At 46.9% G+C, this 17,449-nt stretch overlaps 2 protein-coding genes across 2 annotated transcripts in view; both read left to right on the forward strand.

The window, feature by feature from the left end:
* Positions 1-17,449, forward strand: part of LOC128914844 (thymosin beta-15A homolog) — a 195,681-nt gene that overhangs the window by 172,266 nt on the left and 5,966 nt on the right. The gene's annotated exons all lie outside the window — the stretch shown is intronic.
* On the forward strand, positions 4,820-17,097 carry PRPS1 (phosphoribosyl pyrophosphate synthetase 1). The gene is made up of 7 exons (XM_054214478.1): positions 4,820-5,107; positions 7,661-7,844; positions 8,185-8,283; positions 10,130-10,254; positions 12,010-12,183; positions 12,886-13,045; positions 15,012-17,097. Exons 1-7 carry the CDS (start codon positions 4,986-4,988, stop codon positions 15,102-15,104), a joined length of 957 nt encoding a protein of 318 aa, XP_054070453.1. The 5' UTR covers positions 4,820-4,985; the 3' UTR covers positions 15,105-17,097.

Below are 17,449 nucleotides of genomic sequence, written 5' to 3' on the forward strand. Positions count from 1 at the left end.
AAAAGGAACACAAATTGGGCCATCGCTGGTCCCTCTAATACAAAACAGAAGACCTGGCTTTCGGGGGTTAAAGTGTCAAAAGCAAGAGGTGGAAAATCAGCAGATCAAAAATTAGCAGACCTCAAGCAGTCGTCCCAGGATAGGTTTGGATAAAATTGCTTGTGTCTCTGTGGACTTTGCTGGTCATTGTCAGCTGGAGACAACAACTGGGCACCATGGTTTAAAGCACTTTGAACTCTTAATCCCCCCGCGGCGTAGTGGCCGCATTCTCCGGTCGGGATTTCCATCCTCTCCAAGGTCCTGGCAACACTACAGAGGAATCGCAGCAGCCCCAGATACAACAGTGGGGTGAGCTGAATAGCTGGGACCTACTGCTGCTTTCATCACGCCCAGGGGAGCTGACAGGCAAATAGAAGTGAGTAACGTCTAAATTTTATCCTCATTTAAAGCACAGCGTCTGGATTCCTGTGGAAAACATCCTAACAAATTCCTCGCGTAGGCAGACACGGTGGAGCTGGCTGGGACACCCATGGCTTTAATTGGACACGGGAGAAGTCTGCCAGGTATCTCAGCTTATTTACATCGCCCAACCTTATTTAGGATTTATGAAAACAGTCCATACTCTGCCATTACTTTTCTTTGGCCTCCATTTTTTTTCCGGCTTCTACTTTTCTTGCAGGCACCAAGGCGAAGGGCAGAGCCTTGGGTTATTCCTACCAAGTGCCATTCATTAACAGACCCGGCTGGAGGCGGCGCAGTCACAAGGCACCAGACAGAAAAAACAACCCTCAGCCACAGGCTTTCTTCGTGAAAACCTTGCCTTGATTAAGTGGCTGGTGGTAATTGAGTGGCAATTGTATGCAGGAATGTTCCAAGAGAGGGACAAGGGCTACTTGTCTTGATTGACATCACCATGAAAATTTGCTGGCGTTAATGTGCTGCTTAAAACTTCCTGGAAAATATATTCTCAGGCCATGAAACACAAAGGTATTTCTCATTAAATGCATCTCCACAGAATCAGGTAAATATAAAGGGGGTTTTGCCATTCGTGTGCTGTCAGGTTCCCCTTAGTTGGACAGTAATTTACTCCACCATTTCCAAAACATGAGGGAACAGAGCAGCTCAGGCTATGAGCTGGCTACCAAAACCAACTCAGGCTTGTCCACATTGTAAACCACGGGAAAATTAAATAAAATTCTTTAGATTAGAAGTAGTTAGCTCAATTTATTATATTTTGCTTTCAGAGTGAAGCAAGCCGACTGGAATGAGGTGCTTTAATTCTGAATACAGGTGTCCACACGAGAGTTGAGATGCTCCAATGCGCTTTCGCATCCAAACTTCCCTTGGGCTGTGATCATTTTCCCGTGCACCCTTTGACAGACGACCCGGCTCACGGGGCCGATGGTTTTCAACCACACAGTCTGCCCCTTCATCCCATTTAGGCCAACAACCAGATAAACATCCCTCTCCAAAGCTGCTTCTCCTTGTCCCTTCCTCTTCAGTTAATGGCAATACAAGCTGCTCCAGACAAGCTATGGCCGAGGAACCTCATGAGCGAGCCTTTTGGCTTTGTTTAACTAAGACTTTGGCGCATTAAGAGCTTCTCCTCAATCAAATCTCTGAGGTTATCCTAAGAGCTTTGCTAGCAACGGTGATAAATCGTTAAGGTAGGTGGACTTTTGTCCTCATAAACAAAGTGCTGGCTAACCTACAAAGACCTTGGGGTAGCTGAAACGCCAAAGGGGACTTTTCTTCGATGGCGCTCAAGGCCATTTAACGCTGTGCAAGGCTCCTGCAGATCCCATCTCCGTGATCCCTAGACATGCTACTTCAAAAGTCCCGTGTAGAGGAAACTCAGAATCCGTCAGTGAGAGGCAAAATCCGCATGTTTTAATATACCTTCTGGTGCCTTCAGGCTCGGGTTCCCAGTGCCTGGTTCACAAATAAACTGGGAGGGGACGGGCACGTTGGGGCACAGAAGACACTCATTTTCCATTCTAGAGCGGGGGGCGGTGGGGAAGATGGAATTTAAACCAAGACTGAAGCAAATGGTTCAAACCCAGAAATAACTATTTTGGGGACTGGAAAGAAGTTATCCATCTTTCAAATTCTTAAAACGGCAGCAACGAGCCTTCTGCCGTCTGTGTTGTGCAGGGAGGAGAGGCCTTGAAGTTATTTTTAGACTATATAGCTTTATCACCGAAAAATACATACAGAACAGCCATTGCAAACTTGCAATTATCCCAAACTACCATTTGAACAAAAAAAACTGTTCTGAACTGTGAAAGGGCCGTATAAGAATGCCAACAAAATTGCCAGATTTTTTTAGGTATCCTCCAGACAAAAGTACAGGAGTCATTAGGAGGGAACGGTATCAGTGATGTGGATTTTGTGCAAGAACATGGCTGCTAGAAATTTTGGGCGGTATCCACAGATCCCCTCCCTTGAACCACCACGTAGCCGCCTGACGGTGAGGTCTTCTTCTGTGTTATGAAGACGAGCAACATTTAGCAACAAATTAGAAGCAAAGGGTTGTATTCTTCCTTTCCCGTCCCTTGGATTTGCTGTGTGTCCCAGCATTTCACCAGCTGCTACAGTTACACCCAATAAAATCAAAATTACCATATATTGATACTCCAGTTCCCACCAGGGATAAGTATGGGAATTAATATCTATTTTAACCCAGATGAATTCCAAGTTTAATGACACCCTACAAAGGGCGATAGAAGACCTCCTCAAAGTACGATTTTGTAATCATTAGTTGATTGACCTTTGGGGATAGCGACAGCAGCATTTTGGGCCAGGGTAGTTGCAAGAAGAAATAAAGAAAATGTGGCCAGCCCCTGTAAGTTGCGGACTACTACTTCTGGTTGAATTCTCTTATCAATGCCTAATTCATTGCAGAAGTTTTGTTACCTATGACACAGTCAAGTAAAACCAGCAGGAATCACACAACTGCATGCAAATTTTGAAGAAGCTCCTTCTGGCTTATTTTGTATATTTAAAAACCCTTTAAACACAATGTTTATTTTTGCAAAAGCTAAATTAATGTGCATAATGCCATCACATAGATGCTGGAAGTTCACAGGAGACTCGTTACAGAATTAGGTACAGAACCCCCGTTATAAATGTAAAAAATCCCTCAGAAATTAAATTAAAAAGTGTGTTAAAATAGTACCCACATGGGTTTTAACAATGATCCAGAAGACAGAAAAAAAACCCACCTCTGTATTTGCAATTCAGAGTATCTATCTACCACAATTATGATGTTTTTAAATCTCAAAACATGGCCAAAGGCTATTTCTGACAGAAAAATAAATAGAAGAAAGTATTGCTGCAAATTCTGAGGACAAGTGCCAAAAATGTTGATTATGGCTATCATGATAATTTGCCTCATTGAGTTTGCAGTGAGACCAGTCGTACTGGCTATACATGTGAGAAGTGAATCCCTCTTTGCACATAAAGACTGCTACCATCATTCCACTTCTGAAATGGCATCGATTCACAATTCAGCCAAAGGAAAAGAGACTGAGCACAGTGTGCTTGATAGAAAGGGCGAAGAAAATCAATTATTAGTATTTTTGTAGACTAGAAGTTTGCAAGACAAAAAAGCAAAAAGGTTTGTCTTTAAGTGAAGAAGACATTCCAGAGAAGCAGCAGCAGCACTATCCCTCAAAAATTAAAAAACTTGCTCGAACTCGGTGATGTTGACACATCGTCTCATCCAACCTTTGAATCTAATAGCTGGGGACTGGTCGTAGCGCTTGGTGTGGCCGGTCTGGGCACGGCTCGCCAGGCTGCAGAGCTCCTGTATCCCCTGCCATCCACCGTTAGCTGAGGCGCCTGGGCTTCTGTTTGTGCTGCAAAAGCTACGATTTCTCTTAATGAGAACCGATTCGCTGTGAAAATCACAGAGAAATGGGTGCCCAGCCTATGCTGGTGGTGGTGCTGCTGCTGGGCATTGCTCTGCCTGGGGCTCCACAGACCATCACCCCACAACTCAGGGCCATGCCACGGCACCCTGAGCCGCTTGTGGTGGTTCAACAAGCAGCATCCAGCGGCATGGCGAGGTGATGGCCGTGCGATGCTGCCCAAGACACGCTGCGTCTCAGTCAGTGCTGCACAACCATCACCTCACCATGCCGCTGCGGGTGCTGCGGCCTTGGCGAGGCGACACCCGTTCGGTGTGAGGCAGCGGTGACGCCGGTACAGCATGCCACCGGGGGTACCGCATTACGCCGCGGTGCTGCAGCCCGGCGAGGTGACGCCTGCTCGGCGCAGGGCAGGCCCCGGCGGAGGAAAGAGGAGGAGGAGGAGGAGGCGGCGGCGGCGGGGCGGCCGCGCCGGGCGCAACCACAGCGACATGCTGAGGTAACCCCCGTCCCACCGCCGCGGGGCTCCTCACCCGACGGGGTCGGATGGCGGCGGGGGGGGACGCGGGGACGGGCGCCGGGCGGCGGGAGCGGGGCCATTTTCTCTGCCCCTCCCTGCTTCTCTTCAGGGACGCCCCTGAGAGAAGGAAGCCATCATGGCCGCCGGGGGGGATCGATTGCCAATCACGCGACGAGCGAAGCCCGGCGACCAATCGCAGGTCCCCTCTTGCCCTTCGCCCCACCCCCTGGCGGGGCTAGCCACCAGCCGCGCGCGCCCCCCCTCCTCCCCCCAACCAGGGGCCGTTGCTGAGGCGCTGAGCGGGGCAGGAGGGACCCCAGGCGCCTTTGGCGCCATTGCGGGGGCGGGCGTGGCTATGCCCCCGGGCTCCAGAGAGCCAATAGGAAGCGTGAGGGGGCGTGTCCGGGAGGCGGGGAGTCTATAAAGGGCCCGCGCGGCGGGCGGGAAGGGGTAAGATGGCGGAGTAGGTGCGCGTCGGCGTGGCGTGCGCTCACCGTGCCGCGTCCCCGCGCAGGAGGCGGGTGGATCCCCGTGGGGTGGCCGGCCGTGGTGCGAGGTGGAGCGGGGAGGAGGAGAAGACCGGTGCCGCCGCCATGCCCAACATCAAGATCTTCAGCGGGAGCTCGCACCAGGACCTGTCCCAGAAGATCGCCGACCGCCTGGGCCTGGAGCTGGGCAAGGTGGTCACCAAGAAGTTCAGCAACCAGGAGACGTGGTGAGGCCGGGGGCGGGGCCGCACTACAGCTCCCGGCAGGCAGCGGGGCGCCGCCGCGTCTGGGCTCCGTACGGCCGCCGCGCGGGGGCTGCTGGGATTTGTAGTCCGCGGCGCGGGGTGGGCGATGGGGCCGCGGCCTGGCGCGGGGGCCGGGGCGGCCGGGCCCGGCTTCGGGCTGTGAGGGGGAGCGGCGGCTCGGCGGGAGTGGCGCTCGGAGACCTCCGCCGGGCACTGCTGCAGGGCCGGAGACCTCCGGCGCATCCCGCCCTTCCCCGGCGGGTAGGGCCGGGTCTCCCGTGGGCGTCCTTCAGCCGAGGGGCCGCTGATGGCTCCCCCTTGGGCAGCTCCCCGCCCGTAGGCCCTGGCTGGGTGCCGGGCCAGGCTTTACCGAGGGAGCGGGGACAACCGGCCCGGGGGTGGGCTCCCCTGCGGGGAGCGGCGGGGTGAGCCATGTGCGGGCGGCTGCGCGGCCCCGGCCATGCCGGCGGCGGGTGTAAAGGCCTGGCTGCTCCCCGCGGGGTGGAGGGGACAGGGTCCTTGTCATCCCGCCGCTCTGACAGGGGCTGCAGCGGCGGGATTCAGCCTTCGTGGCCCGTCCCCAGCGCCCCAAAAGCTGGGAGTGGGTGGGAATGCGATGCCCACGTTGGTTTGCCTCTTCCATGCTGAGTGGCCCGGCAGTTTTGTGCTTAGGTGCCTTGAAACGACTCTGAAAAGCGTGAGAGCCTTAAAGGTATTGATTCAAGGTCGGGGGCTGACACCTTTTCGCAGCCCATGATGCCTGTGCAGTCTGTGTTCCCCCCCAAGCTCTGAAACGTAGGATTCATCTTGTTTTCTGTCTCCATGCTTTATAAGTCTTGCCACCATCCTACCTGAAGAAGTTAAAAGGAGAGGCTAAAAATTATTCAGAGGTCTTAAAGCTTGGTTTAGAGAAATACGCTAAGCATGTGTACACCACACAGTGTAATACAAAGAAATTAGAGAACCTTGAATGATTGCTCCAACCCATTCCTTTCTTCTGGAGACGATAATTTTTTCCAGGAGAATCCAGGATGTACACGTGACGTAGAATATTATGGTTCTATTGCATGGGTATTGATTGTAACTGAACTTCAGAGGTAGTACAAAGAGTTGTAGAGGAGAGTTATAAAGAGTCTGTTTGATTTACAGCCATTGCGCTGTTCTCATTGCTCTTTATTAATTGCTCTTATCCGTCCAGTTGGCTAGACAGCAGGTAATCTGACTTTAAGACCTAATAGACATCTTATTTACCCTAATAAACTGAGAGCAGATGCTTCCCAGAAAAAGTAAGATTGTTTTAACAGAATAGTTCGTTGATACTTTTGGACAATAAATGTCTTGAATCAGCTTAATATTAGGCTGTTTGTAAGTACAGCTGGAGATGACACTTGTATGTTAACTGCTCTTAATTCAGACACCTAGCAGAAAGTTCTCATGCTGGCTGAAATTCTTCACTGAATTGGGAGATTGGTGTGTGCTGTAAGTCAGTGTGCAATAAAGATGACAACAGTTTGCTGGTGGATAATGAGCAGTAAGACAATAAATACCTAGCGGTCATCAAAAACATGTTGAAGAAGAGGGGGAGGAAGATCAGGGAGCAAAATACTAAAATTGGCAATCTACCTTAAGGTGCTGTATAAGTGAAGCCATCAGGAGCGGCTTGGGGGATTGTCTGTACAGTTGTTCCTAGAGTTTGTTTTGTCTGCAGAATGGGTGAACATCTCTCCAGTGCAAGACGAAAGAAACCGTGGAAGAGCTTTGTCCTCAGTAAACTTGACTTTTGGTTACTTCCAAATCTGTGGCAGGCTTCTCTAAACTGAACTGTTGGAAGTACTTAGTAGTTAATCCGTTCCTACAAAAGGCCTTATGCAGCATTGCCCTGGACAAAACCTCAAACTGAAGACTACTGCTTTCCTTCCAACTCTGCCTCTGGTGCAGGTGTCTTGATACACATGGTGGAGCTGGCAGTTTGCTGCTGGCAAACAGGACCTTTGGCTTGTATTCAGTCCCTTCATCAGCAGGGATTAGTGTGCATTACATCCAGGAGGAAATTAACCCCAAAAGCCTTTCCAAAGTGAAATGCTGGAGGGCTTCTCTGTTCAAGCCAGCAAATAGCTGTTATGACTCTAAATCTAATAATCAGCTGCAGAGTAGCTTCTGGTAGAAGTGTGGCTCAGCTTTCTCAGCTGACTGGCCATCGTCCTTGCTTCCTTTGTACACTGCTGCTTTTAGCTGATTGTGGGAGAACGAGACCTGTTCTGGGGTGTTTACATGCTCAGCTTGTGTTGAGATCGAGAGTACAGGCTGAGTGCTTTTAGCCTTACTTGACCGAATCATTAAATTTGATCAGTGAGCGATGTAAAATAGCTGCTGAGCAAATAAGCAACAGTGTTTCTGCTCAACACCCCGGATTATATGACATTGTCACCCACAGACCCTTGGGATTGCAATCCCTTGGTTGCTCTGCAGGCATATGTAATGGCTGTGTTTTAATTTGTATTTAGATACAACTCTTCTTTCCCCATCTGTTCCCAGTGTGGAAATAGGTGAGAGTGTACGCGGGGAGGATGTCTACATTGTGCAGAGTGGCTGCGGTGAAATCAATGACAACCTGATGGAGCTCCTTATCATGATAAATGCCTGTAAGATTGCCTCAGCCAGCAGAGTCACAGCTGTCATACCCTGTTTCCCTTACGCTCGTCAGGACAAAAAGGACAAGGTAAGGGATGTGATAAAGGTTTCGTTTGGGGAGATGAATGCACACCTTGAAAGTCCTGACTGCTTGACAGGGATTAGATGAAGTTGAATATGTAGAGGAAGAGATAAAACTTTCTTTAATTTCTTTAAACCTCAGGGCATCGTACTGCAAATTCATCTTTTCATAAAGATCTGGTTCTTCTTGAAAATACCCCAAGCTATAATCACCAGTTGATGAAAAGATGCAATGTTAATGAGCACTACTTTTAGTAACTGCTTGTGAATAATTGTCTAGAAGTGGAAGACTGACATCTTGATGAAGGAGTTGAACTTGTCTTAAATACTGTTTTTTCCTGTACTAGAGTCGAGCTCCAATCTCTGCCAAGCTGGTTGCAAACATGCTGTCTGTGGCAGGCGCAGATCATATAATCACCATGGACCTGCATGCATCTCAGATTCAGGTAGGAGCTACAATCGGGGAAGTACTTGCCTGCTCCAGTCTGAGCCTCTTTATTGCCTTCTGGGCTTTCCAGCAATCTGCTCTTTTTTAGACACAGCAGTGATCAGGACTTGGGAATGTGGGACTGGAAGGGACTTGTAGAATCAGTTGGAAGAGGATGGGGAAATGGGTAACAGGTTCATCTGTAAATGAAATTATAGCTGTTCTTGATCAGACTAAGCAATAATGAGTCCTGTGTAAATGAATGTTGGGCTAGCAAATGATCTGTGCAACTTTATTGCCACACAGTAACGCTGCGTATTCTTAACTGGTCCTTTGAGGAATTTGAGATGGAGAATGGCTTTATCCAGAGTGTTCTTATATATTGAGTAGAGCTTTCTGGTATTTACTGAATTGTCAGGGAGAAGTGAGCAGTGCTCTGTTTGACACAGTGGCTGGTAATACTGCTGCCCTGAGGTTACCTCTGCCTCCAGATGTGCTGGCACAACTGCTTGTGAGGCTTCAGTCGACCAGGACAGTGATCTGATAGCTTGCTACTGACAAGATGGGCACTCGCACTTGTATCTGTTCAGTGCCACCCTTCCTCATGAGTTGGCTTCACCAAGCTGGTGGTGAATTGAACAATTATTGATGGGTTTTGCTGGCTTAGTGAGCAGAATAGTCTCGCAGAACAACTGAAATCTTGACCAGAGCTGTATAGAAGTGGCAAGGGTGTGTATCAGGGAGGCAAGGGACAGCAAGCTGTTAAATTATCAGTCTTGTCTCTTTCCACCTTGAGCAAGTGCTTTGAGACCAAGAAACCAGCTCAATGCAACTGAGAGCGGTCAGGCAGAGGGGAGGATATCTATTGTATTGCCGCAAACACTTTGAATTCAAAAGGGTAAGATATCTACTGCCTGGTGAAGTAGCTGGGCTGGCTGTCATTTTAACAGTTGAAATTGCAGCCATTCACACTTAAGTATAATTTTTTCCAGTGTAATTTGCCCAGAAATACTTTGTCTCAGGTGGAAAAAAAAAATCTATGGGGACACATCTGAGAAGACTTTCAGAAAGATCATGAAATAAAAGAATAGAGCCTAACGGGATATGCCTCTTCCCTAAGAGGCTTGAAGCTGCCATGTGTGCTATAGGGTTGACCTTTCACCAGCAGCAATGGTGAGATTCAGTTGAATAATTGGGTTTGTGTATATAAACTTCCAGCATCTGGCTGGTTTCAGCCTGGTTTTTGCAGTTGCTGGGTTGCTGAGCGCGGAAGGAATGGTGGTAGGAAGGATCTGTTACCCCTATACCTTGAAGCATTCCTCGCGAGTAGCTGCTCCCACTCTCCTGCCTATTAGTCTCTGTCCAAGATTAACTTCTGGCTTTTGGTGACCTTTGAGGTTTACTTGCAGGAGTCTGCTGGGTCAGTGTAAAGCTGTGGAACCATCTGCAATTAGTCTAAAAACAAACGTTACTCAAGCCTTTTGCATAGGTTTTCTGTAGATGCAAGCAGCGTGGGTAATGAGCTTTAAAGACTGACTTTGTAAACAGGCAGCTAGCCACTTTGAAAATGAGTGTGTTTGATGCTGGTTTTATGCACCCGGGTAGGATAGAACTAGTTCTATGTTGTGAAAGTGTCAGAAGTAAAGTGTTATTTATGCTACTAAACTGTTTCTGGCTCTAAAGACTTGCTACATTACTATTCCGGGTATTCCAAAGGCTACTGCCCTTGCATTAAGGGAAGTAGAAAGGAAAGCTCCAAGCTGTGGAAGGGTGGTAGCTGCGTGCTTGATCGTATAGAAGGCTTCTTCTGACTGTTTTTGGAATGTGACCTTCAGCTACATCTGTTCCTCTTGTCTTCCTTGCAGGGTTTTTTTGATATCCCTGTTGATAACTTATATGCTGAGCCTGCTGTACTGAAATGGATCAAAGAGAATATTGCAGAGTGGAAAAACTGCACCATTGTGTCACCAGATGCTGGTGGAGCCAAGAGGTAAGCTGTCAGGCAGCTAGCTTGAGGTGCTGCTTCTCTATCTGAGTGCTTGTCACCTTATTAAGACACATGTTCCCTCTGCCAGTGTGCCTTCTCTAAGACAGTCTGTGGAAGCTGGTGAAGAATTGTTAGATGTTCTTCCTAGGGAATGTTTAGAAGGTTTCTTGGACTACATGGACAATTAAATAGCTTCTAGAATCACAGCTGCATAGGTAGGAATTGTTCAATTACTACATCCCTTGGACTAACCCAATTTTTTGTAAAAGGGTAATTATGCAGGCTGAAGGAGGGAATCATGTAGCTCACACCCCTATGCCAAGACAAAGTTACTGCTGCTGGTTAAAATTACATTATTATCCAGGCTGTTTTCTTTGCAATATTAAGCTTTGTCTATTGAGGTATTTTCTTACTTTTACTCCTGATTTGAAGGTCTATCTGGGACTTGAGCCTGCTGCTACTCTTCCCTGAGAGCAAGGAAGGATACATGGTTCCTTTGCAAAAAGCAGCAGCATATGTTATAACATATTTCTACTTAGATAGTCTGACGATCTCCCATCTTCCTGCAGCTAAATATGCCAGTTTGCAGGCAGTTCAGAATGTTCTCAGGTGCTTATTAGGAGGAACTAGGCTGTTCCTTGTTGCTTCTGTATGAGGGCTACGTGTGAACAGCAAAGGGACGCAGATGTCGTCTTTAATCCAGGACTGTCACATCAAAATGTTGGTGTGTTCTGACCTCATTCACATACTTTAGAGTGTTTTAAGCTATCTGTTACAAGCAGCCAAGAGGTACTATCACTGTAGATCCCTGTATGTCTTCCTGTAGGTGCTTTGTGGCCCATGTATTGGACAAGACCTTTTGTATATTCATCTACTTCCGTAGCTTGTTGCGTAATGAACTGTATGAAATGCCAAGTCAGCCAGCACTAATCTGACTCCTGGAAAACACATCTTCAAAAGCCACTTAAACTGAAACATGTCAATCTTAGCTGGTGCAATATTTTATGGAAATGCTGCAGAACTAAATACTTTAGTAAACAGTTTAGTTTAACAGTCTTACGTAGCACTCCCATGGTGATGAGTCTGATCTACTGCGGCTAGGAACCTACTCCTCTCAAGTGTAGAATTTCTTAGCGGCACGGATATTTTGTTCCTTCTCACTCTTAATGTTTTTAAACTCTTTACTATTCATCAGTATCAGTATATAAAGTTTGTGTCCCTCTGGTAAGGTTGTTCTATTGTCACAACAACCAAAGTAAATGGGAGGTGGTGGACTGGCATTTCTTGGACGTGTATTCCTGCCATTGTCCTTGTGCCAGCACTTGTATGCATGACAATTGACTGCTTGTACGAGTGCAAGCAGGTCCCTGTTCTAACACAACTTAAGCCTTTCCAGTGTAGTGTTATAAAGATGACAACTTCCCCAACATTCTGGTCGCTTCAGGTTTGTCAGACATACTGGTTAAGGTTTATTTTCAGCTTTAAATGCAAATTAAGTTACAATGGTCAGGATGAAAGACTATTTTAGTTTAATCTAGTTGCTGTCATCAGGAGAGATTGGATCAGACATTGCAGTTCAACTGCTTGAAGGGAAACTAAGGTGGCAGAGTGTCTTCTATTAATTACTTGGGAGCAGTAAGAGATGTGGTGACAGCTTCTCTTACTGCAGTGGCAGTTTGTGCTTAAGACTTTGAAAAGAGATTCGATTGAAGCCGTTGCGTGGAGTTAAGTGTTGTTTGGAAACTGTTCTCTCTTCAGAGTGACCTCCATTGCAGATCGATTGAATGTAGACTTTGCCCTCATTCACAAGGAACGCAAGAAGGCCAATGAAGTGGATCGCATGGTGCTGGTGGGTGATGTGAAAGACAGAGTGGCCATTCTGGTAGATGATATGGCAGACACATGTGGTACCATCTGTCATGCTGCAGACAAGTGAGTAGGGCTGACTGATTTCTTTCCTAAATCAGAAACCTATTGTTAGCAAATGTTATGTAATAAGTTAATCAGATCATTTGCGTGTGAAGTTTCACAAAGTAACATACAGTTCCTTGACTATTCCATGTCATACAAAAGAAGTAAAAAGCCTAAAGTTCTCACAGAGGGAATAACTAGAAGACCATAGTGTCTTTTTTTTATTTGAAAAATGCTTGTGTTGAAAGTATGTCTTCCACTGGACCATCACTGACTATGCTGGGTAGAACTAAGTGCTGTCTGGTCCGTCAACTCAATGGCATACATCTGAATTTCTATGAGAAGTAAGCTTTTCAAGCTTTGGTGTCTTTCAGGCCTTCTACACTAGTAAGACCGGCATATGCAACAATCAGTATTAAACGCTTGCTAACTTGTGTTGGCAAAAATCATGGAAGGTGATTTGCATGATCTAATCCAAATGTCCCAGGGCTAAGGACAGTATTTTTTTTTTTTCAATGTCTGCTTTGCCTGGAGTGGATTTTATGGTACTTGTTAGATTGTTTTCTTCCCCCAAAATCAATAGTGGGCTGGAGGGGGCAATCAAAGGTAACCTGTCCCCTAAGCGTATGGTGTTGTCTCCTCTCATGCTTACCATGTTCCCTGCACTAATATCGGTTCAATACTTGCTAAAAACTTCTCATCCTCTTTTTTCTCCCCTTGTAGGCTTGTGTCGGCTGGAGCCACCAAAGTTTATGCCATCTTAACTCACGGGATCTTTTCTGGGCCGGCAATTTCTCGGATAAACAATGCCTGTTTTGAGGCAGTTGTAGTCACAAACACAATACCCCAGGAGGACAAGATGAAGCAGTGCCCTAAAATCCAGGTGAGCATCGACTTTCTCTTCTGTCACCCCTGGGGGACAGAAGCATTTGTCTGTCCTCCTGTTGGTGGGGAAAACCCCGTAACACTGTCTGGTGCTTACAGCACTTTCATTGGCACTGGAGTTGGTGGCAGTGTTGACGAGTTCTCTTGTTCCTATTGCTGTGGGATCGCACACCTGTTACGCTGATAAAATGCAGTTTCTAATCCAGCTCATCTTAAGCAGTTCATTTAAGTAAATTTTCTTCAGGGCTTGTTTTATCTCGATCACATCACTGATCTAATGGGGCCATGATGTAAGCAATCAGTTGTATCTGTACACTGTGGTGGAGCGATATGCTGATGGCATACTGAAGTAGGTAGGAACTTCTGAAGTTCTGGTAATGCCAACTTCAGTTGTGTATCTGTCCCCTAATGTGCAGCCCTTTAAGCGGCGTGTCCCTTCCTTTTATGAAGCAAAGTGGGCCTGACCTGGGGAAGGTGAATGCTTCATATCTGGTCGTAACGGCAGTGCAGATGAGGTGTGGAGGGAGTGCAGTCTTGTCCCACAGACATGTCTTCCTGGTTTGACTAAGCAGTTGACACAGCGCCACAGTCCAACGTTCAGATACTTGCCAAAGATAAACAAAAACACTTTGCCATTTGTATGAAAGCTAAAAGCTGGGCTCTTGATGCTCACTCTGTTTTGGGTTTTCCATTTAGGAAAAGTACTGTGGTATTTTGTTTCCCATGCTGAGGGTGACTTTCATGAAAGAAAAAAATTGGCTATATGACTTGAGCTAGGCAGAACTTGAGGATTTCCTGTGCTAATGGATAGCTAGAAGTTGCAGCTTTACCTGAGCATTCAGGCATAATAGCTTCATCAGGAGCCTTAGGTACTGCTATACCATACGCACAGCCAAAGACATCCTAAATACTAGCTTGGTGGCACAGATATGTAGGACACAGGCGTTTGGAGAAGTTCTGGAAAGTGAATGGCACTGCTAAGGCTCAGCTAGTGCTGTGTTGTAAGCGTAGGAGGTTCCCCAGTACTGGGGTTCTGGTGAAAAGGAGGGTCAACTGGTTGAAGCTGCAGTGAATTTTAAGCTGCTTTTGGAAGTAAGTTATAAGCTGATTGCAAACTGCTATTGGGTTGCATTTTTTTTCCCCAATGCTAACTTCTGGATGATATTCCTGCAACTGAGCACATCTAAAAAATGTCTGATGTTTCAGCTTCTTTCTAGGCTCCACACTATAGTTAATGTAGGCAAAATGTTAAACTGGTAATAAGTATGTAAATAGCTGTAGCCCAAGATTGCAGTGGAGCAGTTTTTCAGGCTCTCGCTTCACACCTCGCTCTTTTACACTAACATCTCGCGTTCAGAGTTGAGACATACAGAACTAAAGGATTTGTCATGAGTCTCATGCTCTGTCTGCTCTGCAGCTCTTGGTTTTTTTTCTTTCCTTCCTTTGGAGGCAAAATATCTGGAAAAAATAAAATGTTAAATACGAATTTCACTTAGTTTCCTTAACACACCATGAACACGGTGCTTCCTACTGAGACTACATATATTGAAATGCTTTTGCTGCTGGGGTTCTGAGCTAATGTTTTATTGGGATGTAATTTTCCCTCCTGCTTACCGGATTACCCCACCAGGTGGAGCCAGCACAATGACTGGGTGCCGAGCTGCATCACGGCAGCTTCATCTTTCTTGTGCTGCTGGCAGTGATCGTAAAGCCTCAGGACTCAAGGGAAGCGATCTGATCTTGATTTAGACTCCCCTAATTTCTCTGCAACCTACACAAAATGAATAAGATAGTCCTAAAGTAAACAGACTGAGTTTAAGGAGTCTCAGCAAAGAAAGGTGACAATAGGCTGTTATAAATTTGGGTGATGTGTTTACTTGTTAAGTTCTTCCTAACTTAACAGCTGTTCTTCCAGGCTTGATATCTTTTCTGGGTGGTGCTGATGCATCTTTCTTCCCTTCCAGGTGATTGACATCTCAATGATCCTTGCGGAGGCCATCAGGAGGACTCATAATGGGGAATCTGTCTCCTACCTATTCAGCCATGTCCCCTTATAACAACAGATGCCAGCTGCTGCTTGTATGGCTTTTTTTTTTTAAAACCAAAAGTTGTTCAGCTTGTTGTAAAGTTCAGTAGAAGACTCTGCTTGTTCCAGTGCAGTTCTCCACAGCTCCTCCTGCTTAAGTCAGGCTTACTGGCTCTGATCCCAACACTGGGAGGCTGGGGGGGGAAGGTCATCTCTGTAACACTCCAACTCCACCAGCAGCCCTGTGCATTTGGGCTCATCAGTAGTATTGACTCAATCCTGCAGATCTGTGGAGAGCGGGACTGACACATGGCTAATTGCCACCATTATTTTGGGGGAGGGAGGGGGGAGGGTGGGAGAGGGTTTGTCTGTGGGCAGGGTTAGATGATCTGGCATGCGCACCCTAAATTGTTTGGGAAGTAGAGCTCCCTAGGACATGTTGATCTGGATCTACAGCAAGAGCCCGAGAGACTGCTGGCTGTCTTACCACTCCATACCTGACGGAAGCCCTTGAAGAGCGATGGGGAAGGCTTGTGTCTTGGCCAAGCTTGACCCGAGGTGAAGCCCTGAGGGACACCTGGGAGGTGGTTCTGCTACAGCTTCCGCCCATGAAAGGATATCAGTGTAGTTTGAAAACTTGAATTAGTCCTAATTGTTGATGAAATTAAATGCCCTTTAGCATGCTACACAGCAGAGTGAGGGTGAGAGCATAGTCTGTGCAGTACTGCCTTGCTGTGTTAACGAAGTGGTGAAGGTGCATCCTGGACAAGAATTCTTCTCCCTCTTATGCAGAGGACTCGTGGTAGTTGCGTGCTTTAGTTTCTAGTGTAGGCTAAAACCAGTTCCTCAATTTCACAGCTCGCTGTTAGCCTTGCTAGCGAATAGAGGGCTGCTGTCGTGTACTATAGCTGCACCTTGACTTGCTGTGCAAATCCTTGATCCCTTTTTTACCAGTACGCCAGTAAACTGAGCCTCTTTATCCCATAGTAGCTTGGTTGTTGCATCTAGCAAGTGCCTGCTCAGACGCTGGGGTGACCCAATACGCAACAGCTTTGTGTCCAGCTGTCTTAGCCTCTCGTTGCCTACAATCCTGTTGACCTGTAAGTTACTGACACATTCTGGTTGCGTGTCCTCGTCACTGTCTGCCTTGCCTTGAAAGCGTTGCTCCTTGCAAAAGATCTTAAACCAAGGAGCATAGGAGGTTGCAGGACTACAAAACCTGAAGAAGCCCTTGGAGTGAGTCTGATGTTGCTAATGAGAGCATACGGCGATGGGTTGAAGAGGCTGGTGATACCTAGTACTGGAAAAACTGTAGATCTAACACCAACCTGACAGGCAGCAAAGTGCCTGAAAGAAAAATACCAAAACTAGAGCTGGCTGAGGCTCCCGGATGTAATAAGTATCATCTGAAACTTGAATAATTAGTAACTGTACCAGACAATCGTTAAGGTAAACCGTTCAGTCTCTCCTGGACTCTTACGGGGTTATAGACCAAGCTGGTTTATGCTCTGGTTTTTATAAGCAATCCTCTTTTATTTGTTTTTTAAGCTGGAGGAAGGGAAAAAGGGAAAAGAAGGAACTTGCAATTACTTGCTAGAGTAACCAGCATGGCTTTGAGAGGCTAGGGGCTGGGCTATAAGTGGAACTAACTGAAAAACTTGGTTAAAATCTAGGGAAGTACTTCTTTAGTTGTGCCTTTTACTGAGGACTTCTCTCCCTTCCTGAAACTCCTGTCCTGTGGCAACGTTAACACTTCTATTACAGTGTAGGGTTTTTTTTTTTCTTTTTGTATAAGAATTGGTGTTTGTCTGGAAAGTGTGTGTCTCTTGCTTCTTTGCTTTGCATCCTGCACTGACCTCTACTGAGAGTCTGATTCCTGCCTCCTGTATCGGAGCCCCTGCTGCCACGCTGCCAATGCCCTGAGAGCCGAGAGCCAGGACATCGGAGCAGCGACGTGAGGATTTTCAGCAGCATTTGTGTTCAAACGTAAGACCTGATGAAGGAATTAAACTTTTATTTAAAAACCGTGGCTTCTGCCTATAAATTCTTCTAAAAAACCTTACAAAGGTGTGATGTGCATCTTCTAAGTTGGGTCGCTTGCAAGGTAGATCATGGAGCAATGTTATCTGGAAGGGACCTTGGAAGGTCGTCTGGTTTAACCCTCTTGCGGTGGGGCTGAGCGTGAGGTTCAGCTTGGCTGTGCTCACAGTGCACGAAAGAAAAAGCTTGGGACCAAGGTACTTCTCTTCGTGGGTAGTGGCGTTTGTCTGTATCCGATTTCCTAGACTTAATTGTTAGGGGTGGTAGCGCAGATTCTCTTGTACTGTTTAATTATGTATCTCGGCAGATCTGTTCACATCGTGTTCAGGTAGGGGA

This window comes from Rissa tridactyla, chromosome 9 (genome assembly GCF_028500815.1).
Source record: "Rissa tridactyla isolate bRisTri1 chromosome 9, bRisTri1.patW.cur.20221130, whole genome shotgun sequence".
Classification (NCBI taxonomy): Eukaryota; Metazoa; Chordata; class Aves; order Charadriiformes; family Laridae; genus Rissa; species Rissa tridactyla.

Excerpts from the sequence above, each read along its gene's own strand:
- PRPS1 (XM_054214478.1), top strand. The coding sequence starts at position 4,986 with ATGCCCAACATCAAGATCTTCAGCGGGAGCTCGCACCAGGACCTGTCC. Across the intron at positions 8,284-10,129 it reads TGCATGCATCTCAGATTCAG|GGTTTTTTTGATATCCCTGT; the intron begins GTAGGAGCTACA and ends TCTTCCTTGCAG. Across the intron at positions 12,184-12,885 it reads ATCTGTCATGCTGCAGACAA|GCTTGTGTCGGCTGGAGCCA; the intron begins GTGAGTAGGGCT and ends CTCCCCTTGTAG.